Here is a 19,215-nt window from a genome sequence, read left to right as displayed (position 1 = left end):
GGAAAAGGATTCATGTGGAAGACCCAAAATGAATTTCTTTTTTGGTTCATATCGCTGACCCCAATTGTTTTGGGATGAAGGCGTAGTTGTTGTTGTTGTTGTTGTTACCAAAATAAAAGAAATTTTTAAAACTTAGGCTGGGCTGGAGCTTAGCCGAGCTGGAACAGCCCATGCTGGAACGCAGCTTGGCTCGTATGCAGCCATATTTTGATGCAGCTGGATACAGTCTTTGCCGCACGGAACTCTATCCTCGCTCCCAGCATAGCCTCTGAACTCCTGGGACATTGCGTAGCCTCTGAACTCTCGAGACATTGTTCTACGCGTTTAATCTTTTTCCATTGGAGGACACCAGCCCTGCACTTTTAATCTTGGAAACTACTAGAACTTTCTTGCTTTTCCCTCTCCCATGTAGAGATGGCAGTGGATCATGGCGGGGGTGGGGGACAAGGTCTCCACCCTTGCCCCATCTCAAAATCCTGCCCTCCATTCCTGCCTTCATCCCTGCACGGGTTTTGATTTTAACCTCCATCCCCGTTTCATGTCCTCCATCCTTGGTCCAAATGGGGTGAGTCTGGGTTTCCCTTGGTCCATTGCCATCTTTAAAGAAGGATTAGGGATGGGGTTGGGACGGGGTGGGGGAAAGCCTGAGTCCATCCCTGCCTCCATCCTCACACGGGTTTTGATTTTAACCTCCATCCCCGTTTCATGTGGCAGGGCGTTTCCCCCTGGTCCACTGCTATCCCTACTCTCATTACCCACCCTAGGGAAGAGAAGCGTGGTTTTATTGGGAGTTGGGGACATGTTGGACCCACTTTAGTTAAGGTGCACTTTCTCTCTGAACCTCACGTTGGGTTAAGTTTTAATCATGAGTGCGCTTCTTGCTTGAAATGTCCCACAATCACATTGCACAAATGCAATGTGCAGCTGCAATTGCACCTACTCTTGACTCATTGGCATAGTGGGATTGAGCTGAGGTTGTCACACAAGCGGTTGAGGTTCGAATCTTTTGGGCGTCATATCTCCTTGCACCGGTATAGACTTTGGGGGGTAAGAGTCCCAGCCTTTAGTGTTTTCCCCTGATGGGCGATCTAGAATGCAATTTTTCCGTGTAATAAACCCTTTGGAGCTTCTCATCATCAACAAAGGAAAGAAAAGAATGGGTAGATATGGTGGGACCCAAGTACCGCATCTATGTCATAGGGATGCTCCAACTTAACCCCGTCTAGTATATACCCTTAAGTACCATTCTGAAGGAAAAACACAAACAAAATCAGTCCGAGTCCCGTTCCACATGCTTATAGTAAATGTCTTGCTCACTGTTTACTTTTTTTACTTGAAATTCAAAGTCATCCCCATCATATGGTAGTGGTGTGTGCTTGTCCACGTCCACTTGAAGGTGCGTCCAATTGTCCCAGACCCCCCTCTCTCTCTCTCTCTCTCTCTCTCTCTCTCTCTCTCTCTCTCTCTCTCTTGCTCTCTGTCCTACCAAATATATTTTTTTAGAGGCAAGCTTAGGTTAAGCAGACCCCCACCAGTTATTATTCAATGTACCACTGGGTTTTGAACCTGCAACGCCTCACCACAAGGAGACGTGCACTGACAGCTCCTACCAACCACGCCGAGCCCCCGCTGGTTCTCCTACCAAATATATGCCCCCACCCTAGAGGGACACTTCACCACTGAGGTGGTATCCCATGTGGTAAGCGGGGTCCTGTGCCAAGATGAAGGCCCAGGTCCGAATCCCTCTGCCACAAAGGGCTTAAGAGATATCTGATAGGGGTCTGCCTAACCCCAGCTTGCCTTTCAAAAAAATAAAAATAGAGGGACACTTCAATCCAATCAAAACCATACCAGTACTCCACTCTTAACACCACACCTGAGCAACAAGTCTTACACAAACAGACTGCAACATCAATCTTATGAATTCCATCTCAGGTTCACTTCCACCAAAATTTCTCATTTCGATCTTTTGAGATAATGTTCTAAAAAGGAGATGGAGCCATATGTGTTTCAATAGATGTTCACAATTAAAGCCCAATGATACGAGTCATAGGATCTTTCTTAAACCTATAAATGTAAAAGCAATAACTGATCAGTTGAAATAGATTAAACTAGGCCCAAATGGTCACAAACTTTAAATAGATCGTGACCCAAAGCCGATCGGGTCATTCTTAAATATCTGGTTCTATGTTCACATACCGGTGATCAAAGATATTTACCTACTCTTACTAAAGAAAAAGGTGAAGATAGCAAACTATGATAAGAAAGAAAACAGGCAAGCATACCGGTGATCAGAGTCTCTCTGGTAAAACAACAAACTTGGAATCAAGACAGTTCAAGACTAACGATGCACAACAATCATACTCATTTTTTTCTTGTTCAGGGCGAAAAGAATAAAAATGAAAGCACTGAAACTAACAGGACCACTGAGTGCCTTCATCTCTTGCAAAAAATTAGAGAAATAAGGCCTTGTAGAAGGGCAATTGTTCTAGCACCTTTGCACAATGGACCTCAAAAGAGGAGGGTCATTACAGATTGCTCTTCTCTATTTTCATCGTGTTGTTGTTGGAGGATAGGGATGGCAGTGGACCGGGGCAGGGGTGGGGGACAAGGTCTCCACCCCCATCCTGTCTCACAATTCTGCCCTCCATCCCTGCTTTCTTAAGGGTTTTGATTTTAACCTCTATCCGCACCTCCATCCAAGTTTCATGTCCTCCATCCTTGTCCAAACGGGGTGAGGCAGGGCGGACCCTGTTTCTCCTCAGTCCATTGTCATTCCTAAGGAGTATTTTAGCATTTTATTAATGGGGATGGGGGATGGGACGGGACAGGGCAAGGCGGGCAAGGAAAAGCGTAAGTCCATCCCTGCATGGGTTTTGATTTTAACTTCCATCTGCATTTTATGTCCTTCATCCCCTGTCCAAAAGGAGTAAGGCGGGGTGGGGCCCTATTTTTCTCCGATCCATTATCATCTTTATTGGAGGAGAATTTTTAATTTTCGCAGATCCAACTTTGTAGTAAATTGGCTAGGGTTTGTGGAGGGACTGGCCTCCTGCTCACAAGGTGGGGGTTCGGGGGGTGTTAGCCTTAGAAGCAATTTTTTTGAAGGATAATTCTGTAATTTTTATCATAAACTCTTTGTTATAATGAACAACACTATCTTACTCATTGTAAAACTCCTGAACTCTTTATATTTAAAAAGAGTCGATCCAACTCTTGTATTGGATCTCAATCAGTAAAGAAGAAAACTCAGTGTGAAAGTAGACATAAGCAATTTTTGTTAAACCATGTAAAATCTTTGTTTTCAGATTGTTTTTTCTTTTTTTCTTTTTTCATGTTTATTTCTTGGATTAATCGATAATTTGAAGAGTCGTTCCCTAACAGGGTTATGTTAGTTGATGTTCAACTTCAGATAAATCAAGATAGTTGTTAGCAAAACCCAAATACAAAAGAAAGATTGAATTTGGTTTAGACCAGTACATACCATGGAGCTAGCCATCTATAACTTGTTTTATATTCCAAACATCCCTACCTAGATATGCAGGGTAAAAGAACACATTGAAAGTATAGTATAGGCTTTTTGGGATTAGAATTCCGAGCACAGAGGTAATCTGCTAACTTCATTTAAATATTTCCTGTTTGCAGGGATACGATGGAAGCAGATCAGGTCATGCTGAACATGAGCGTCTTTTGCTCATGCCGACATCGTGGCCGTCTGTTTGCATTTTGGATGAATGCCACGTGGTTTTGTTTGACTTTTGAGCTTTTTAAAATGCAAATCGGATGGCCACGATGTCAGCATAAGCAAAAACGCTCATGTTCTTCCCAGGACTAGTATTTTTCTAATGTGTATTTGCTTCTTTAGATTTGGACTTTTTCATGGTGGGGCTCACCAGTACAGAAGATAACCCACATGCATAAATCGATAGCTACACAGCTCAATACAAAAAGAAAAATGAAAACCAGGAAAGCTAAAACAAAGAGACTAACAAAAGAAGAGACCCAAAACTTATGATTTTTCTACATTAACAAGAACGCCCCAAAAATCTCATGCCATTCTCCCATCGCAGAGAGAGAGAGAGTTTTTAATTTTCGTTTTGAATAAGTCAATTTATTATTTTATGGATAATTAATGTAAAATTAGACAAAATTCTCTCTCTCTCTCTCTCTCTCTCTCTATATATATATATATATATATATATATATATATATATATATATATATATATATATATATATATATATCCAAGGATCCGTTGAACCTTGTATGCAATTCATGTATAGAGGGTATAATATAAATCAGGGCCAGGTCTGGTTTCACCTTGAACACACCTATGAGATCCAATTAGGTAAAAAGACTTACCTTGAACACACCTATGAGATCCAATTAGGTAAAAAGACTTGTAGTTTCCTAACCTCATCGAGCCAGTGCAATCAAGTCTTTATGTCGGGTGTGGTTTTTCTTCAGGTTATAAATTAAAAAAAAAGGTAAAAAAGTCTCAAAACAACTATGGAAAGATTATGGGCATATTTGGAAGCAAGAAAAACTATCATAGGGAAAATAAAAATTTTTCCTACAATAATTAATTTGTAGGAAAATAAATTTTTTTTGAACATAAAGGATATGAATGCTTTGAACATCACCAAGGACATGGCATTGGATAGAAATGATTGGAGGAGAAGGATTCATGTGGAAGACCCTGAATGATTTCATATCGCCGACCCCAATTGTTTTGGGATGAAGGCGTAGTTGTTGTTTGGGTAAAATGAGAAAAATAAAATAAAAAATCTAAAAAAATTGAAAAGGAGGAGGAGGGGGTTGGGGTGGGGGTGAGATGGAGGGTGGTGATTGAGGATGAAAAATCATTATGGAAAGGTCGGTTTTTCAAGAGGTGAGTTATAGTAGTGGTGATATTGCTTTTTAGGCACTGTGTTTTGAGAGGTGGATGGTAGTGGTGATGGTGAGATGGATGGTGTGTTTTTTTGGGAGATGAATGATGGTGGTAGTGGTAATGAGATGGATGATGGTGGTGTGTGGTGATGGTAGTGAGACGGAGAGAGAGAGAGCCTACAAAGTAATTTTGAAAACATTCTTCCATCCCTACGAAAGAATGTTTTCTGTGAAAAAGTGTTCTTTTTAGGAAAACTCTCTAAAAGAGATTTTCTCTTGTTTAGAAGGGTAAGGGTATGAATTTTTCATTTTGTATCACTTTTCTTACATCTTTCTAACTTTTAAACATGCCCCGGAAGAGTTTTGCCTATTCAAATTCTGATGTCTGCTGTTTTTTGCGTTACAAAATTAGTTATCCGTATCCAATCACTCATAAACCAGTTCTGAAAACAATTATCCGATTATGGCCGAATGTTAATTATTCGTATTCTATTGGATCTTATTGTGGATCCTGTACTGGTTCTGAATTCGATCTGATCATTTTGTTTCATATTAGATCCAATTTATGAACAGATACTAGTTAAAGAACGGCATCCGACAGAAACACCTTCGGTCAGTTTGGATATCCGGTTTGGATTCAACCCTTTTTGCATCCCTAGTTGTTATCCCCTGACTCGATATTAGGGGTGGCAATCGGGTCGGGTTGGCGGGTCGGGTTGGCAGGTCAGCATACCTCAACATGAACCCAACCCGTTTATTAAACGGGTCAGCTGTGGCAAACACGAACCCGACCCATTTATTAAATGGGTAACCCGGCATGGTTAACCCGTTTAATAAATGGATCGGGTCGGGTAAACGGGTTGGTGGGTTAGCGGGTGGGTTGGCGGGTCAGGTTCGGGTAAACGGGTTGGCAGGTCGGGTTCGGGTAAACAGGTTGACTCATCCGCCTAACCCGTCTATTAAATGGGTTGGCGGGTTGGCATACCCCTAACACGAACCTGACCCGTTTAATAAACGGGTTAGGCGAGTTAACCCGTTTAAGCTGAACCCGAACCCGTTTAAACCAAACCCGAACCCGGCTAAGAAGCGGGTTGGGAGGGTCGCATCAGATTTTGCCACCCCTACTCGATATGCACTTCTGCATTCAACACTTGGCTGTGCTACAAGAACACTCTATTATGGGTTGTTTAAAGGACATGACACACTATTCACAATGACATGACACACGGACATGATACATTATTCTCAAGGACACGACACGACCACACGTTAAACACTCCAACTATTTAAAATAATTTGAATGTATTTATTATAGACAGAGGATAAAGTTATTTTTAAATATTATTTACCAAAAAATACATGTCACGTCTTACCTTTGGTAAAAATCAGATATTTGTCTTTAGAATAGGGATGGGAGTGGTTGGGGGCAGAGGCGAGGGACAAGGTCTCCACTCTCGGTCCGTCTCAAAATTTTGCCCTTCATCCCTGCTTTCATTTCTACACAGGTTTTGATTTTCCTTCATCCTTTGTCCAAATGGGGCAGGCCAGGCAGACTCATTTTTTCTTCGATCCATTGTCATCCCTAAAGATATTTTAGTTATTTTACTAATCGGATAGAGTGGGGCGGTGGAAAATATAAGTTCATCCCCGCACCGGTTTAGATTTTAAACTTCATCCCCACTTCCATTCCAGTTTAATGTCCACTGTCCCCGGTCCAAAGGAGTGAAGTGGGTCACCATTTTTTCTTCGCTCCACTGCCATCCCCCACTTTTGAACACTTCTCCGTGTCCACATTCGTATCCATGTGACATCACCGTCAAGTCGTGCACTCCAGGTCAAGGTTGCTTAACGTGTGAAAAAAGGGTTTACTCCGAGTCCTACCAAGAAGCCCACGACTCAGAACTGCAGTGAATCGCCCGAGTCGATGGTAAGCTCTTTAAAAGTAAACCAATAAACGGCAGAGAGAGAGAGAGTTACGATCCCACCAAACTCCAGAAGATCGTGAGACCAAGGATGCTCTCTGGTCTTCACCATCATCGTCTTCTCTCTCTTTCTCCTCTTTCCTCTCTATTTTGATTCAATCTGGAGGATAGGTGGGAGGGAGAACATGGCTAATCCCCTCCGAGCGACACCACCATCGGAACCCAGGGGGCTGAAGGCCATCCTCATGCCCCTTCTGGTTGTCGTCGTCGTCTTGGCAGAGATTTCGTTTCTGGGTCGTCTCGATATGGCCAAAAATGCGGCCATGGTCTATACTTGGACCGAATCCTTCTACTCTTACTCTTCCCATTCCTCCTCCTCATCTTCTTCTTCTTCTTCTTCTTCTTCTTCTCTCTTGCTTATGGGTATTGATGAATTGAGCTCAGAGACGTGCGAGGAGTGGTTGGAAAGAGAGGACGCGGTCGCCTACTCGAGGGATTTTAAGGATGACCCAATTTGGATTTCGGGAGGTGAGAAGGTTAGGTTCTTTTATTTTTTCCTTGATTTGTCATTTTGTTTTCTTCTTATTTTGGTGTGTGATTGTTGGGTTCTAGTTTAAATGTTTAAGGAACTTGATAGTGGGACGGTTGCCTCCTTGTGAGAAGATGCTTGTACTTTGTTGATACTGAGATTGCAATTGCGTTGCTGTGGTTTTTTGTGCGAATGTTCACAAAAGAGGATCATGGGAACCTATGGTACTCGTTCATTTGTTTACTCAATTGGGTAAACGGTAGGATTTTCTCATTTATGATTGTGATGAAAAGCCAATATAAAGTTCCCTGTTTACTACTAGTATTGTAGTTCTTTTTAGTTCCACTGTTCTAACTTGTTTTGGTTAAAGTACTGAAGTTTAGCATTTGTCTTTTTTTAGGGGGGCGTAGACAAGTATATGAATATTAACTGTGCTTGATAGGTATCTCTTGAGTTCTCTTGTTGAATGGCTAGTTTCCTTGTTCATGATTTTATTCTCCGTAGGACCTTACTTTTATCAGTGCGGATTTTTGGCTTAAGGACGTCTGATATACACTGTTTAAGGGGTGTTTAGATTGCACCCACTTATCCAGAAAAGTGGTTCAAGCACAATACGTTTTCCCCAGTTTGTTTCACTTTTCTGGAGAAGTGGGTGCATCCAAACAACTCCTAAGAGCATTTGAATTGAAGTGTTTTTTATCCTGCAGACTTTCATAATGCGGGAACTCTTTAGCTATCCAAGTCCAATTGCATCATGTCTTGTAGCGACAATTTACTAATCCTATCCTCTTCACAGAGGATCCTCCTGTAGTTCTCCAATGAGGAGCCATATTAACTATTAAGGAATAGGCAATACATCACATAGACCCGACTGTCTCCCTTGTCATCTCACCTTTATAGACCTTGGTAAACTGCATGTGCTAAATCCTTTTTATGTTGGCACACTTTCTCACACGTGCAGGCATGGTCTTAAATGGAAATTGTTCAATCCACATATAGCTGTTGTATTATTTACATCAATTTCCTGTCATAGATATGAAGCCATATTGATAATTCTTTTTTAATTTTTTTCCAGGATTATAAGTCATGTTCTATTGAATGCACTTTTGAACATAACCAGAAACCAGACAAGAAACCTGATGCTGCCTTTGGCATGCATCATGGCTTAGCTACTTCCAGTATCCTTCGGTCTATGGAATCTTCACACTATTATTGGGATAACAAGATTGACCATGCGAGACGGTGGGTAAGCAAAATATGAATTAACTATCATTTGCTGCATCTTGAAAATAAGACTACATAAATGGACTGATTCATACTGGGTTATTTTGTAACCAATAGGGGGAATGGTTATCGATGTCTTATATAAAATTTGGACTTAAAATTTTTGGTTCTGCTTATTTCTGTTGTTCACTGGTTGACTTCACTACAATCTCTTAAGTCAGGCATGTTTTCTCTTTTTTTTTCTTTTTGTGAATCTACTGATAAGCCGAGAAGATCTTGTTCAAACAGAGTTCACTCATTTTGTATTTTATACTAGTGTTGGTGTTGTCTTATTTGAAAAATATAATGCATGTTTAATTAGTTATACCAGTTTTCATCTTAGTTATTAATTGTCATATTTAAATATTAGTTATTTGACCAAGTATACAATTTCACTGCATATGGAATCATGGATCTTCATGGTTTTTTAAGTGATCACGTGAAATCTGTCACCTGGGTACAGGTACGACACGGCAATTCAAAAAAACATGGGTACAGGGACACGGCTATATATATATATACATATATATATATTAAATATCACATAAGTACAAAATAAATTCAAAATAAACTGAATATAATCTAAATATATATGCTATATCTAAAATATATATTATATACTGAAAATATAAAGTTATAAACTGAAAATATAATTATAAATTATAAATTGAAAACAAACTTGTATGTACGGAGAGTAAAATGACGTGTCCAGGTGTCGATGCGTGTCGACACGGGGACACACGTATGGAGGGAAAAATGGAGTGTCTGTGTGACATGGCATGAAATTATCTGAATGTATGTGCATTCAGGTCAACTAGGATTCACACTTTGGCTTTGACTTATTTCATGCAGTAGTTTCCATTTTAGGTTTTAAGTTTTTTTTTTTTAAATTCTTTAATGATTCAATAGTCAATCTATTAAAATTTATAATAATTCATAACAACTACAGACCAGAAGGTTATAACTATATGTGCCTGACTCATGTACATGTCTGTGATTAGGGTGACATAAACAGTGAGGAATGAAAATTGAAAAGTTCACTATTTTTTTCATCAACTCCAAGAGACAATGTTCAATAATTTATTCTGGTTTCACTTAATAGGAGTTGCCATTCTTTCTGTGACTTATAGCTATTGTCGACTAAATGCATGCCCCTTGGGCCTTCCACGTTATATGGCCAAACCACTTCATTGTACTGTGATTCTGCACTCTTTATAGACATGTTTTTACATGTGATGACAGATTTTTTTGCATGCCATAGGAAGGGGTTCAGTCTTGTAATGACAACTAGCCTCTCATCAGATGTTCCTGTTGGCTATTTTTCATGGGCTGAGTATGATATTATGGCACCTGTACAACCAAAGACAGAGAAGGCCCTTGCAGCTGCCTTTATATCCAATTGTGGAGCTCGTAATTTTCGTTTGGAGGCCTTGAACATGCTTGAAAAGTCCAACATTGAGATAGACTCTTATGGTGGATGCCATCGAAATCGGGATGGTAACGGTGTGTGAAGAAGACTCTTGATTTCTTCATAGATGTTATTGGTTAGCCGCACATTTTTTGTGAAGTTTGAGGGGCATGATAATGCTTGGTTCTTTAGTTTTTTCCACATTATGGAGTCTGCAATTTAAATTGCAGGATTGAAACATATCATGTATAGAGTACAAATGGTTCATTTGATGTTAGGTTAACAGCCTTACTAGTTAAAACATCTATTCTACATGCTCTGTCAGAGATTACCTGCTTTGAGCTCTACCTGTAGCATTTATTGCCTTATGTAGATTGATTTGTTAAAACCAGCAAAATTTTCTGTGTAATGCATAATGCGCATTCGCCCCTTGCTTAACATGACTCATAAGCAAATTGTTGTAATCCCATACTTTTCACTGAGCTAGTCTTGGCGCCTATAAAAGTGCTGCTGTCAGCACTGCCATCCTCATAGAGCTAGATGAGGTATGTGCTGATATTGTAACCCAGTGTTGTGAAAAGTGTTGAGCCGTAGCGAGGCGCTCCACCAAAATTTGAGGCGAGGTGTAAAGCGTAAGCCTCAAAAAATGTTTTTTTGAAAACTTAAAAAAAAACTCTAAAAAATATCTAAAATTATAAATAAATAAATAATGCTTTATTGATGAAGCAACAACCAACAAGAAATAAAAAATCTCAAATAAATATTGACAGGATATGAGATTAACATGTAAAAGTAACATTAATGCAACAAGTTGATCTAAGTAAGTATCTAAGAAATAAAATATGAGCATTCATTCAATAAAAAATTAACAACGAAATGCATATTAGCATTAACAACATCATGTCATAATCAGAAAATGCATGTTAGCATTAACGACCAAACGTTAATATATTTGTCCAAAACTCTTCAAAATGAGAGTAAAGCACAGATATACGCTAACATATAAGAATATTCAATAAAAAAACTTAATATCAAACAATTAAAAAATTGGGTAACTTTATTATTCAAATGTAATGTGTTAACTTTTTGCCACTAGCATTCACTAAAAGTAGCTTGTCAACATAAGGGCCAGAATTCATCTATTAATATGAAATAATAGATAAAGGTTGATTCAAGCTGCAAAGAGCTTCTTGTTCACTTTTTTCTAATGAAATCTTGTTGAATCTATAAACTGTCACATAGGTACAGCTATGGGTATGGATGCAGGTGTGGGCACATAGGGTACAACATCAAAATTTACAAAAGTATGGGGTATAGGGGTACGACACAGCTATGTGTGTGTATGTGCACATGTGTGTATTTTTTTTGTTTGAGAAAAAATAGGTATACATGCACGTGTGTTTGTGTGTATCAAGCACCATACAATAATGAATAAAAACAACCCTTTATGCACCTTAAAATGGATCAAAATAGGTAATGGATTGGGTTTGATTGGTCAAATCCAAAACTGGTCTGACCCATGCCCATTGAAGTACCAGTACCTGATGAGTTGTGGAGCCTGATTCAGAGTTTTTTCCCTTGCAGGAAGGGGGGCAGCACCCCCCGGATTTTTTTTTTTGGGCTTATGTTTGAGACCCGATTTCTTATGGATCAGACCTGATTTGTTTAGGTTTAGGGTTGTCGCCCTTGCCTTGTATAAATTCTTTCTTTTCTTTCTCTCTTGTATCTGTCGAGAAATAACAATAAATGGGGGCTTTGTAGAGATGTGGGAGACGAGCGAGAAGTTGGAGAGAGTGAGTGAGAGACCGAGACGAGCGAGAGGTGGGAGAGAGTGAGTGAGAGACGAGGCTGACAGAATGAGGGCCCCCGACCCTAATAAGGGTCGGGGCCCCTAATATTTAACCATAATTTTTGGTCAAATGGGGTCTTTGACCCCCATTTGACTAAAAATTTGAGGCGTGTACGCCTCGAGGCGTACGCCTCAAAGCGTATGAGCTTAGGGCATTTGCGCTTCAAGGCACAAAGGCCCTCGCCTTGAGGTGAGGCACGCTTTTTGCGCCTTGAGGCGCATTTTTAATAACACTGTCGTAACCAGAGACCTTTAGATCAGGGGTTATCATGTGTGATTATCATGTCCAAATTTTCAAGTTTTTCCGTCACCAAGAGACCTATTTGTCAACTAGACTGCTCTAGCTGGTTGCTTCCATCAATTTTCACGTCTCTAATTTTAAAGTTTTGTGCTTCACCTGCAGCATCTATGGTTCCTAGAAGAGGATTGTTTTTAATCTATCCATTGAAGTGCACACTGATATTTCATAAATGAGAGACAGGATTTGCTGACACACACTGAATAGTGTTGAAGTATTGAAGCTACCACTAGATATCAAGTATGTCATTAGCTTTTTTCATCCATTTTTTCCTTGAAGCTTGACACAGGGCACCAATACTTCTGTAGGTATACTATTCTGTTTACCTTCATGAAAACTATAGTTATTCTCTTGAGCAATATGTTGATCACTCCCCTATCTCAGATTAACCAGATATTTGGTATTCTGTTATTTTATAACTTCTCTATTATCACTAATGAATATATTTAATGACTTTTACTTGAATAAGCAGAACAAACTGAAAGCTCCTCTTGTAGCAAGTAGTGTAATTTGATTTACGAAAAAACCACCAAATCTAACATCTTATGTTCCTCCTGTTGGCGGCCTCAGCTTCAATCTGGAGTTCCAACTCTCCATAAATAATCAGTATCTCTTCTTATTTTGCCTAGGAGGAGGAATACATGGTGGTGTCTGAAAATCCTGCAATATACAGATTTAGAGGGCTTAAAAGGGTGAAAAGCTCGCTGGTTTGTATAGAAAGCAAGAGTAGTAGTGCAAAAGTAAAAGATAAGGGGCAAAGGATTAACATGTGTGCTTTTATTTTTTTCTTTCGTAGAGGATATTGAATGTCTTAAGTTTTTGAAAATGGTTATTTCACTGCTCTCTATGTAACTTTCAATAAATGACAGATGACAAATTGACAATAAATTGTCAAGATAGTAAAGTTCATCATCTCCTAAAGGGGAAGGTTTTTCTCTGAAACAATTATTATTCTTAATGATAGTCTACAAAGCTATAGCTTCTATTCTTGTGTCTCTCACGGTCTCACCCACCCTTAATCACATTTGTCAACTTTCTCTAGGGTCATCAGTATGGTTCTCCATGTTGTATGGCCATTCATTGAGTGACATACCAAATATTGTGCCCGAAGAAGGATTGCTTAAGATAGTGAACTGAAGACTTTTCAAGTTAATGTAGGTTTCCATACTCTATGGTTGGATGTTTCTGAACTAGCAGAGTATATATTATTTCAAAACAAGAAACTTTGCAGTTGCAAATAAATGAGAATGCCTTAATTTATGGGATTAATATTGACTTTAGGGAAGGAATATATTGAGTATTTAGTCCTAATAAACCTTTGTTTACATATTTCTAAATAGTAAGGGTGGTAATTACTGGGTTTTCTACTTTCAGCTGCAACTTGTGACCATGACCCAGAATTTCAAAATTTCAAACTTATAATGTAGCCCTATTTTTCAACTGGTTCTACTCTACTGGGTCCTTGGACACATGGAGTTGAAGACCTGCAATCTGCAGCTTCCAATTTTGGTAACTCTGATATAGGAGCTTTGATAGTGCAATCAAGAGGGTTTTCTTCTGTATAATGTCTCAAGTGCCTTTATCCATTTTCGTTGCCATGGTTATACCATCATACCCTTGTTACAGCAATAAGTTTACAACTTGTTCTACAGTACCAGTACCTTAAGAGTTCTTGCAGCAGTCATTCTTTGCTAGTCATAGATTAGTTTTTATGGTTTTTCTTGCAAATATGGACTTGAAAATAAATAAATTGATTTTACCTCTTACTTTTATTTGGAGATATGATCTAATTTCAAATAATTATGATATTGTCAGCAAGTTTTTAATTGTGCGTGCTTTGTACAGAACGAAACTCTGTCATAATGTGTTAACTGGTTCTGATCTTTGCAATCCCTCTTGTGTCTGGACAGTGGACAAAGTTGAGACCTTAAAGAAGTACAAGTTCAGCTTGGCTTTTGAGAATTCCAATGAGGAGGATTACGTTACGGAGAAATTTTTTCAGTCTCTTGTTGCTGGTTAGTCAATCATGGTCATGTTATGGTTTTCTTTATTCATGTCAAAATTACTTCAGATTCCTATGGCAGTTCCCACCTGCATTTATTATCTTTTCAGTTTGTCTTGTTTAAGCTCATGTTTCTTGGGCTTTGTCATGGTTAAGGCACATAAAATCTTTCATGTTTTATAATGCCACATTCACATGTGAACCCATCCTACCAACTTAATAAATTTATGTTTTTGCTTGCCAGAAAGGGAATTGCATGTATAAACATGTAGAAGCATCCAGAAACACATATTGTGGCTGTTGTTACTTCTTTTTTTTATATTTACACGGAGAAACTGCCCCTAGGATCAGAGACCTAGCCGCACTGGCTCTACCTGTCGTACTTATAGTCACTGTCCTGGCAGTGTAAAACTCCGTGGGCTTACCCCTTCGCCCCAGGGAGTTTCCACGCTTCGGCTTGCGCAAGGTTGATGTCCATGGGATTTGAACCTAGACCGCCTGCCTAGCGTCCTAGGCCCCATCTCACTATGCCAAACCCCTTTGGGGCTGCTGGTGTTACTTTTGTCAATGATATTATGATATAATGATACACATACACAAGTACATCCTTGTGTATCTACATCAATACATACATTCATGTGTTATGTATGTATGCCGATGTGCATGCGTGTATAGATGTTTGTTTTCTGCTATCTGATCAAGCCAGAATCCTGCAGAACAGTATCTGCTAGTCTACAGGTTATCCTGAGCCCTTTTAGTGTAGCAATTTATATAAAATTTAGGTAGTATTGTTCGTGGTGGTTTCTTCATAGTTCTTTATGGAAACATCTGCATTAAAAGTTCTCTCTTTTTATGATGTATCTGTTTCTGACAAAATGCAGGCACTATCCCAGTAGTCATTGGTGCGCCCAATATTCTCGACTATGCCCCTTGTCCTGGTTCAATTCTTCATATCAAAACAGTTGATGATGTCCGGTCAATTGCTAAGACCATGCAATACCTTGCAGCAAACCCTCATGCATACAACGAGTCACTCAGGTAAAAGGAGAAAAAAAATTTCTGTCTGCAGTATTAAGAATTAATAAAAAATTTGGCATGAAGATAAGATTCTCATCATGCACACACACGTGTGAGCATGCACACATACACCAAAACCAAGTGATTCAGAATTGGTGCCTTAAGAGCTACCTGATCTCAACAACAACATAAGGGGAATAGCAAGCAATAGGTGGTATTGAGTAGCAGCCATTGGGTTTTGCAAGCAAAACAAGCTAGTTTTCAAGTGGATGAAGATATTCACAAACTGTATAGAAAAAGAAGAGAACATACAAACATATGGACTAAATATTTGGGCAGTCAAAAATACCTACTGTATATATATAGAGGATGGTGAAAAACCCACAACGCCCGTGTTAAAACACGCTTTTAGTGGTGGGCGCTATCTGTGGACTGCCGCTAAAGGTCGATTTCGCAAAAAAATAAAACGTGTGTCATCCATCGCGCATGCTTAGGGTGCCGTAGGCACCCAATGGTGTAGGTCCATGCTGTCAGTATCGGTGCCTATCAGCCTTTATCAGCTGATACGTATCGTATTGGCAGAAAATCAATATGCTTCACCCTTGAATCGGCTGTTTTTTAATAAATGGAAAAAATTTAAAATTATTTTTTAATAATATTTTAATAGATTTAAGTAACACGTGTCACGTTCTGATTACGTAATATTTTTTAATTAATTTTTGGTCGATTCAGAACGATTCACTTGAGTATCGTATCGGCCGATTCACCTGAATCGTTGGCCAAACGATACAGGACCGATACCGATATTGACAACATTGGTGTAGGCAGCTACTCCCTTCTCTCTCTCTATATATATATACATATATGTATATATAAAATGAACTTGGCTGCCTATATCCTCAAATGGGTTTTATGTATAACATGCTTCATGTGTTTGTTTTACCACTAGCTGAAAAGCGATAAGCTAGTAGACTCAAAAATGGTGAACATCAGTGGAACTAGTTATCACTGATATAGGTTAATCTCTCTCTAATTTCAGTCCATGTTTAGAAGCAATGGTGCGTGTTAAAGGTGTACTGCTCTTTATCTTTGTGCATCTGGTTTATCTGAAAAAGAGTGGAGGTATGGCAAAAGAATTTTCGTCTCTGTAGAATTAAGAGGGAGACAAATATGCACATTTTCTTGCATGCAACGTGATCCTTTTCTTCTTATCTTCTTCCCTAGATGATTGCTTCATGGTGTAGGTGGAAGTTTGAAGGCCCATCTGATTCTTTCAAGGCCCTTGTGGATATGGCTGCAGTTCATTCATCCTGTAGGCTATGTATTTTTCTGGCAACACAAGTCCAGGATAAAGAACAAAAATCAAATCCCAGGTTCCAGAAACGTCCATGCAAGTGCATCCGAAGGGGAGAGGCAGTCTACCATCTGTTCGTGAGAGAAAGAGGAAGATTTGAGATGAGATCCATCTTCTTAAGGTACTAATATTAAACTGAACACTTGGACACACGCACAACAGGGCGTGAACACTCACAGAGAGAGAGAGAGAGAGAGAGAGAGAGAGAGAGAGAGAGATGCACAGCTCTCAGTTTTAAAAGCTCAGAACTTTTGGATTTTGGAGTCTGGAGTTAATTGGATTAAGTTGCTATTGAACTCAATAGTGCATGGTTTCTAAATTCTAATGAGCTTGATAAACATGAAGAATATTCATCTGACTCAATTGGAGTCATGGATCAAATCTCATGACTTCGTCCTAAATATTCTTAAGACTGAACAATACATACTGGCGTGAATTGGCCTGATTTGCATATAGACTTTGAGTCACTACATCGTAACTCCTAATCTGTTGTGCTTGATGGTGAACCAAGGCTGCATATTTTGCTAAAATTCTGCGCATCTGATCATGTTACTGTCGTGTTCATGACCAGGTCATCAAATCTGACATTACAAGCATTGGAGTCTGCTGTCTTCACAAAATTCAAGTCAGAGGATCACATACCCATATGGAAGGAAGAGCGACCAGAAGTCTTAAGAGGAAACAATTATAAAGTTTACAAGATATATCCGGTTGGTTTGACACAACGTCAGGCATTGTATACATTCAGATTCAATGGGGATGCAGATTTCCAGCAGTTTGTGAAGAGCCATCCATGTGCAAAGCTTGAAGCCATTTTTGTTTGATGTTCCAACTTCCTAACTATTTTCTTCCACATTTAAATGGAATTTCAATAGGGCATTGCATTCCTGTCCTTACAAAGCTTATTCTTCATTTTAATGTATATGCTTCCATATGCCTGAGAAGCTTGTGCCATTTTTCGGCACTCTGCCTAAGATCGATAGGACATACTTTTGTATTATGCTTCACCGGTTTAGAAGTTTGCGTAGCTGAGTTTCTCTGGCCGAACACTTTCTTTGTGCCTCAGCACCATGTATTTGTTGATTCACAAACTTCTGTGGATTTTTTTGTCTGCCATATTTTATATCAAAACTGTACAACGTGTGACTTGACAGTGTTTGGCTGTGGATCGCTTTGATGAGATTTCCTTGGTCATGCTTGTTTTAAAAGATGGTATTGGCCAGTGAACTTAAACTCTTTCTTTTTCCCATAACAGATCTGGGGAATTAGGGCCCCTCCCATTTACAAATAGCATTAAGCCAACTCAAACAAGCCAGAGGCCTGTTCAAACTACCAGGCAGTTATGCAACCACCCATATTTTGAGAAACTCTGTTTTGATGTCACATAATATGATACACTGTCGTATTTGATTTTATATGATATGATAATATGTCCTCTTGAAAAATGTTATATTATGATTGAATATGTTTTGCCATAAATCTAACGAGTATTTGATGCAAGGATATCTCACCCAATAAGGATGGAGACTTTCTGTTCAAGTACAACTATGGTGCAATCATACTCCTTGAAGAAAAAGCTTGATGAGTCATGCATTCATAAAGTTCAAATAAAGAGATCAGCTACCTCAAGATGAAGACTTTTTTCTTCTTTAGAGTCATATGTAACAAAACCTTCAGGAACTTGCATATTGCATATTACATACTCATTCATAAATACTATATCATAAAAGTATATGATAGTTTCAAAAAGTTCCTTTTTGAAAACCAATAATTGTACCTTCTTACAACCTTTTATGAAAAAGATATTTTGTCATGTAATAATTGTACCTTACACTATATACAAGACAACATGAAAAAAGAAATGTAGGAAAAAGACAAAAACATAAAATCGGCTACATAGAGAAAACAAATATAATATGTTTTTGAAAAGACTCTAGTTACCTTCTTTAAAGAAATGTTTTTATATAAGAAGAAGACAAAAACATAAATCGGCTACACAAAAGAAAAACAAATATAATATGTTTTTGAAAAGACTCTAGTTACCTTCTTTAAAGAAATGTTTCTAATATAAGAAGAAGACAAAAACATAAATCGGCTACACAAAAGAAAAACAAATAAAATATGTTTTTGAAAGGACTCTAGTTACCTTTTTTCAAAACCATAGAATGTCGACTTACTTGAAGTCATCATTCTCTTTACAAAGCATTAAATACCTCCTGTAACAAATCCTTGTTAATATCCTTCTCAAAGAATGTCGACCTTCTTTTGGTCCTCATTCTCTCTGAAGACTTTGAAAAACACAACATAAAGAAAACACTTGACATGACTATGTACAAATAAATATCTCAAAGCACTCATTGTATTTACACTCATTTAAAGCAAAGAAGTACTAATGTACCTCAAATCATTAATTAGAATAAAGACAAAACTACAACCCAACGTTCAATGTACTATTGTAAGAAATAGACTTTTTACATAAAATATGTATTACCTAAAATATTACAACGACTAGTGTACCCTCTATTTTACTTTTATGGAAAAAGGCATTCTAGAATTTCTCTAAAAGATATTTTTGAAATGACATAACATTTCACATTTCAAAAAGTTACAATTCCAAAATGTAACGACTACTTTTTAAAAGCTATATAAACACACTCAAATAAACTATTCAGACAATGGAATG

At 38.5% G+C, this 19,215-nt stretch overlaps 1 protein-coding gene across 1 annotated transcript; it reads left to right on the top strand.

Moving 5' to 3' along the window:
• Positions 1–6,848: 6,848 nt before the first annotated feature.
• Positions 6,849–17,685, top strand: LOC149816152 (putative fucosyltransferase-like protein). Its single transcript, XM_089987288.1, has 7 exons — positions 6,849–7,348; positions 8,417–8,583; positions 9,866–10,107; positions 14,070–14,174; positions 15,043–15,199; positions 16,423–16,653; positions 17,104–17,685. The coding sequence occupies exons 1-7, from the start codon at positions 6,998–7,000 to the stop codon at positions 17,354–17,356; spliced, it is 1,506 nt and encodes a 501-aa protein (XP_089843414.1). The 5' UTR covers positions 6,849–6,997; the 3' UTR covers positions 17,357–17,685.
• Positions 17,686–19,215: the final 1,530 nt, after the last annotated feature.

This window comes from Nuphar pumila, chromosome 14 (assembly GCF_984573655.1).
Source record: "Nuphar pumila chromosome 14, dmNupPumi1.hap1.1, whole genome shotgun sequence".
NCBI classification, from domain to species: Eukaryota; Viridiplantae; Streptophyta; class Magnoliopsida; order Nymphaeales; family Nymphaeaceae; genus Nuphar; species Nuphar pumila.
Note: the sequence above shows the minus strand (reverse complement) of the source record. Positions and strands in the feature narration are given on the sequence as shown.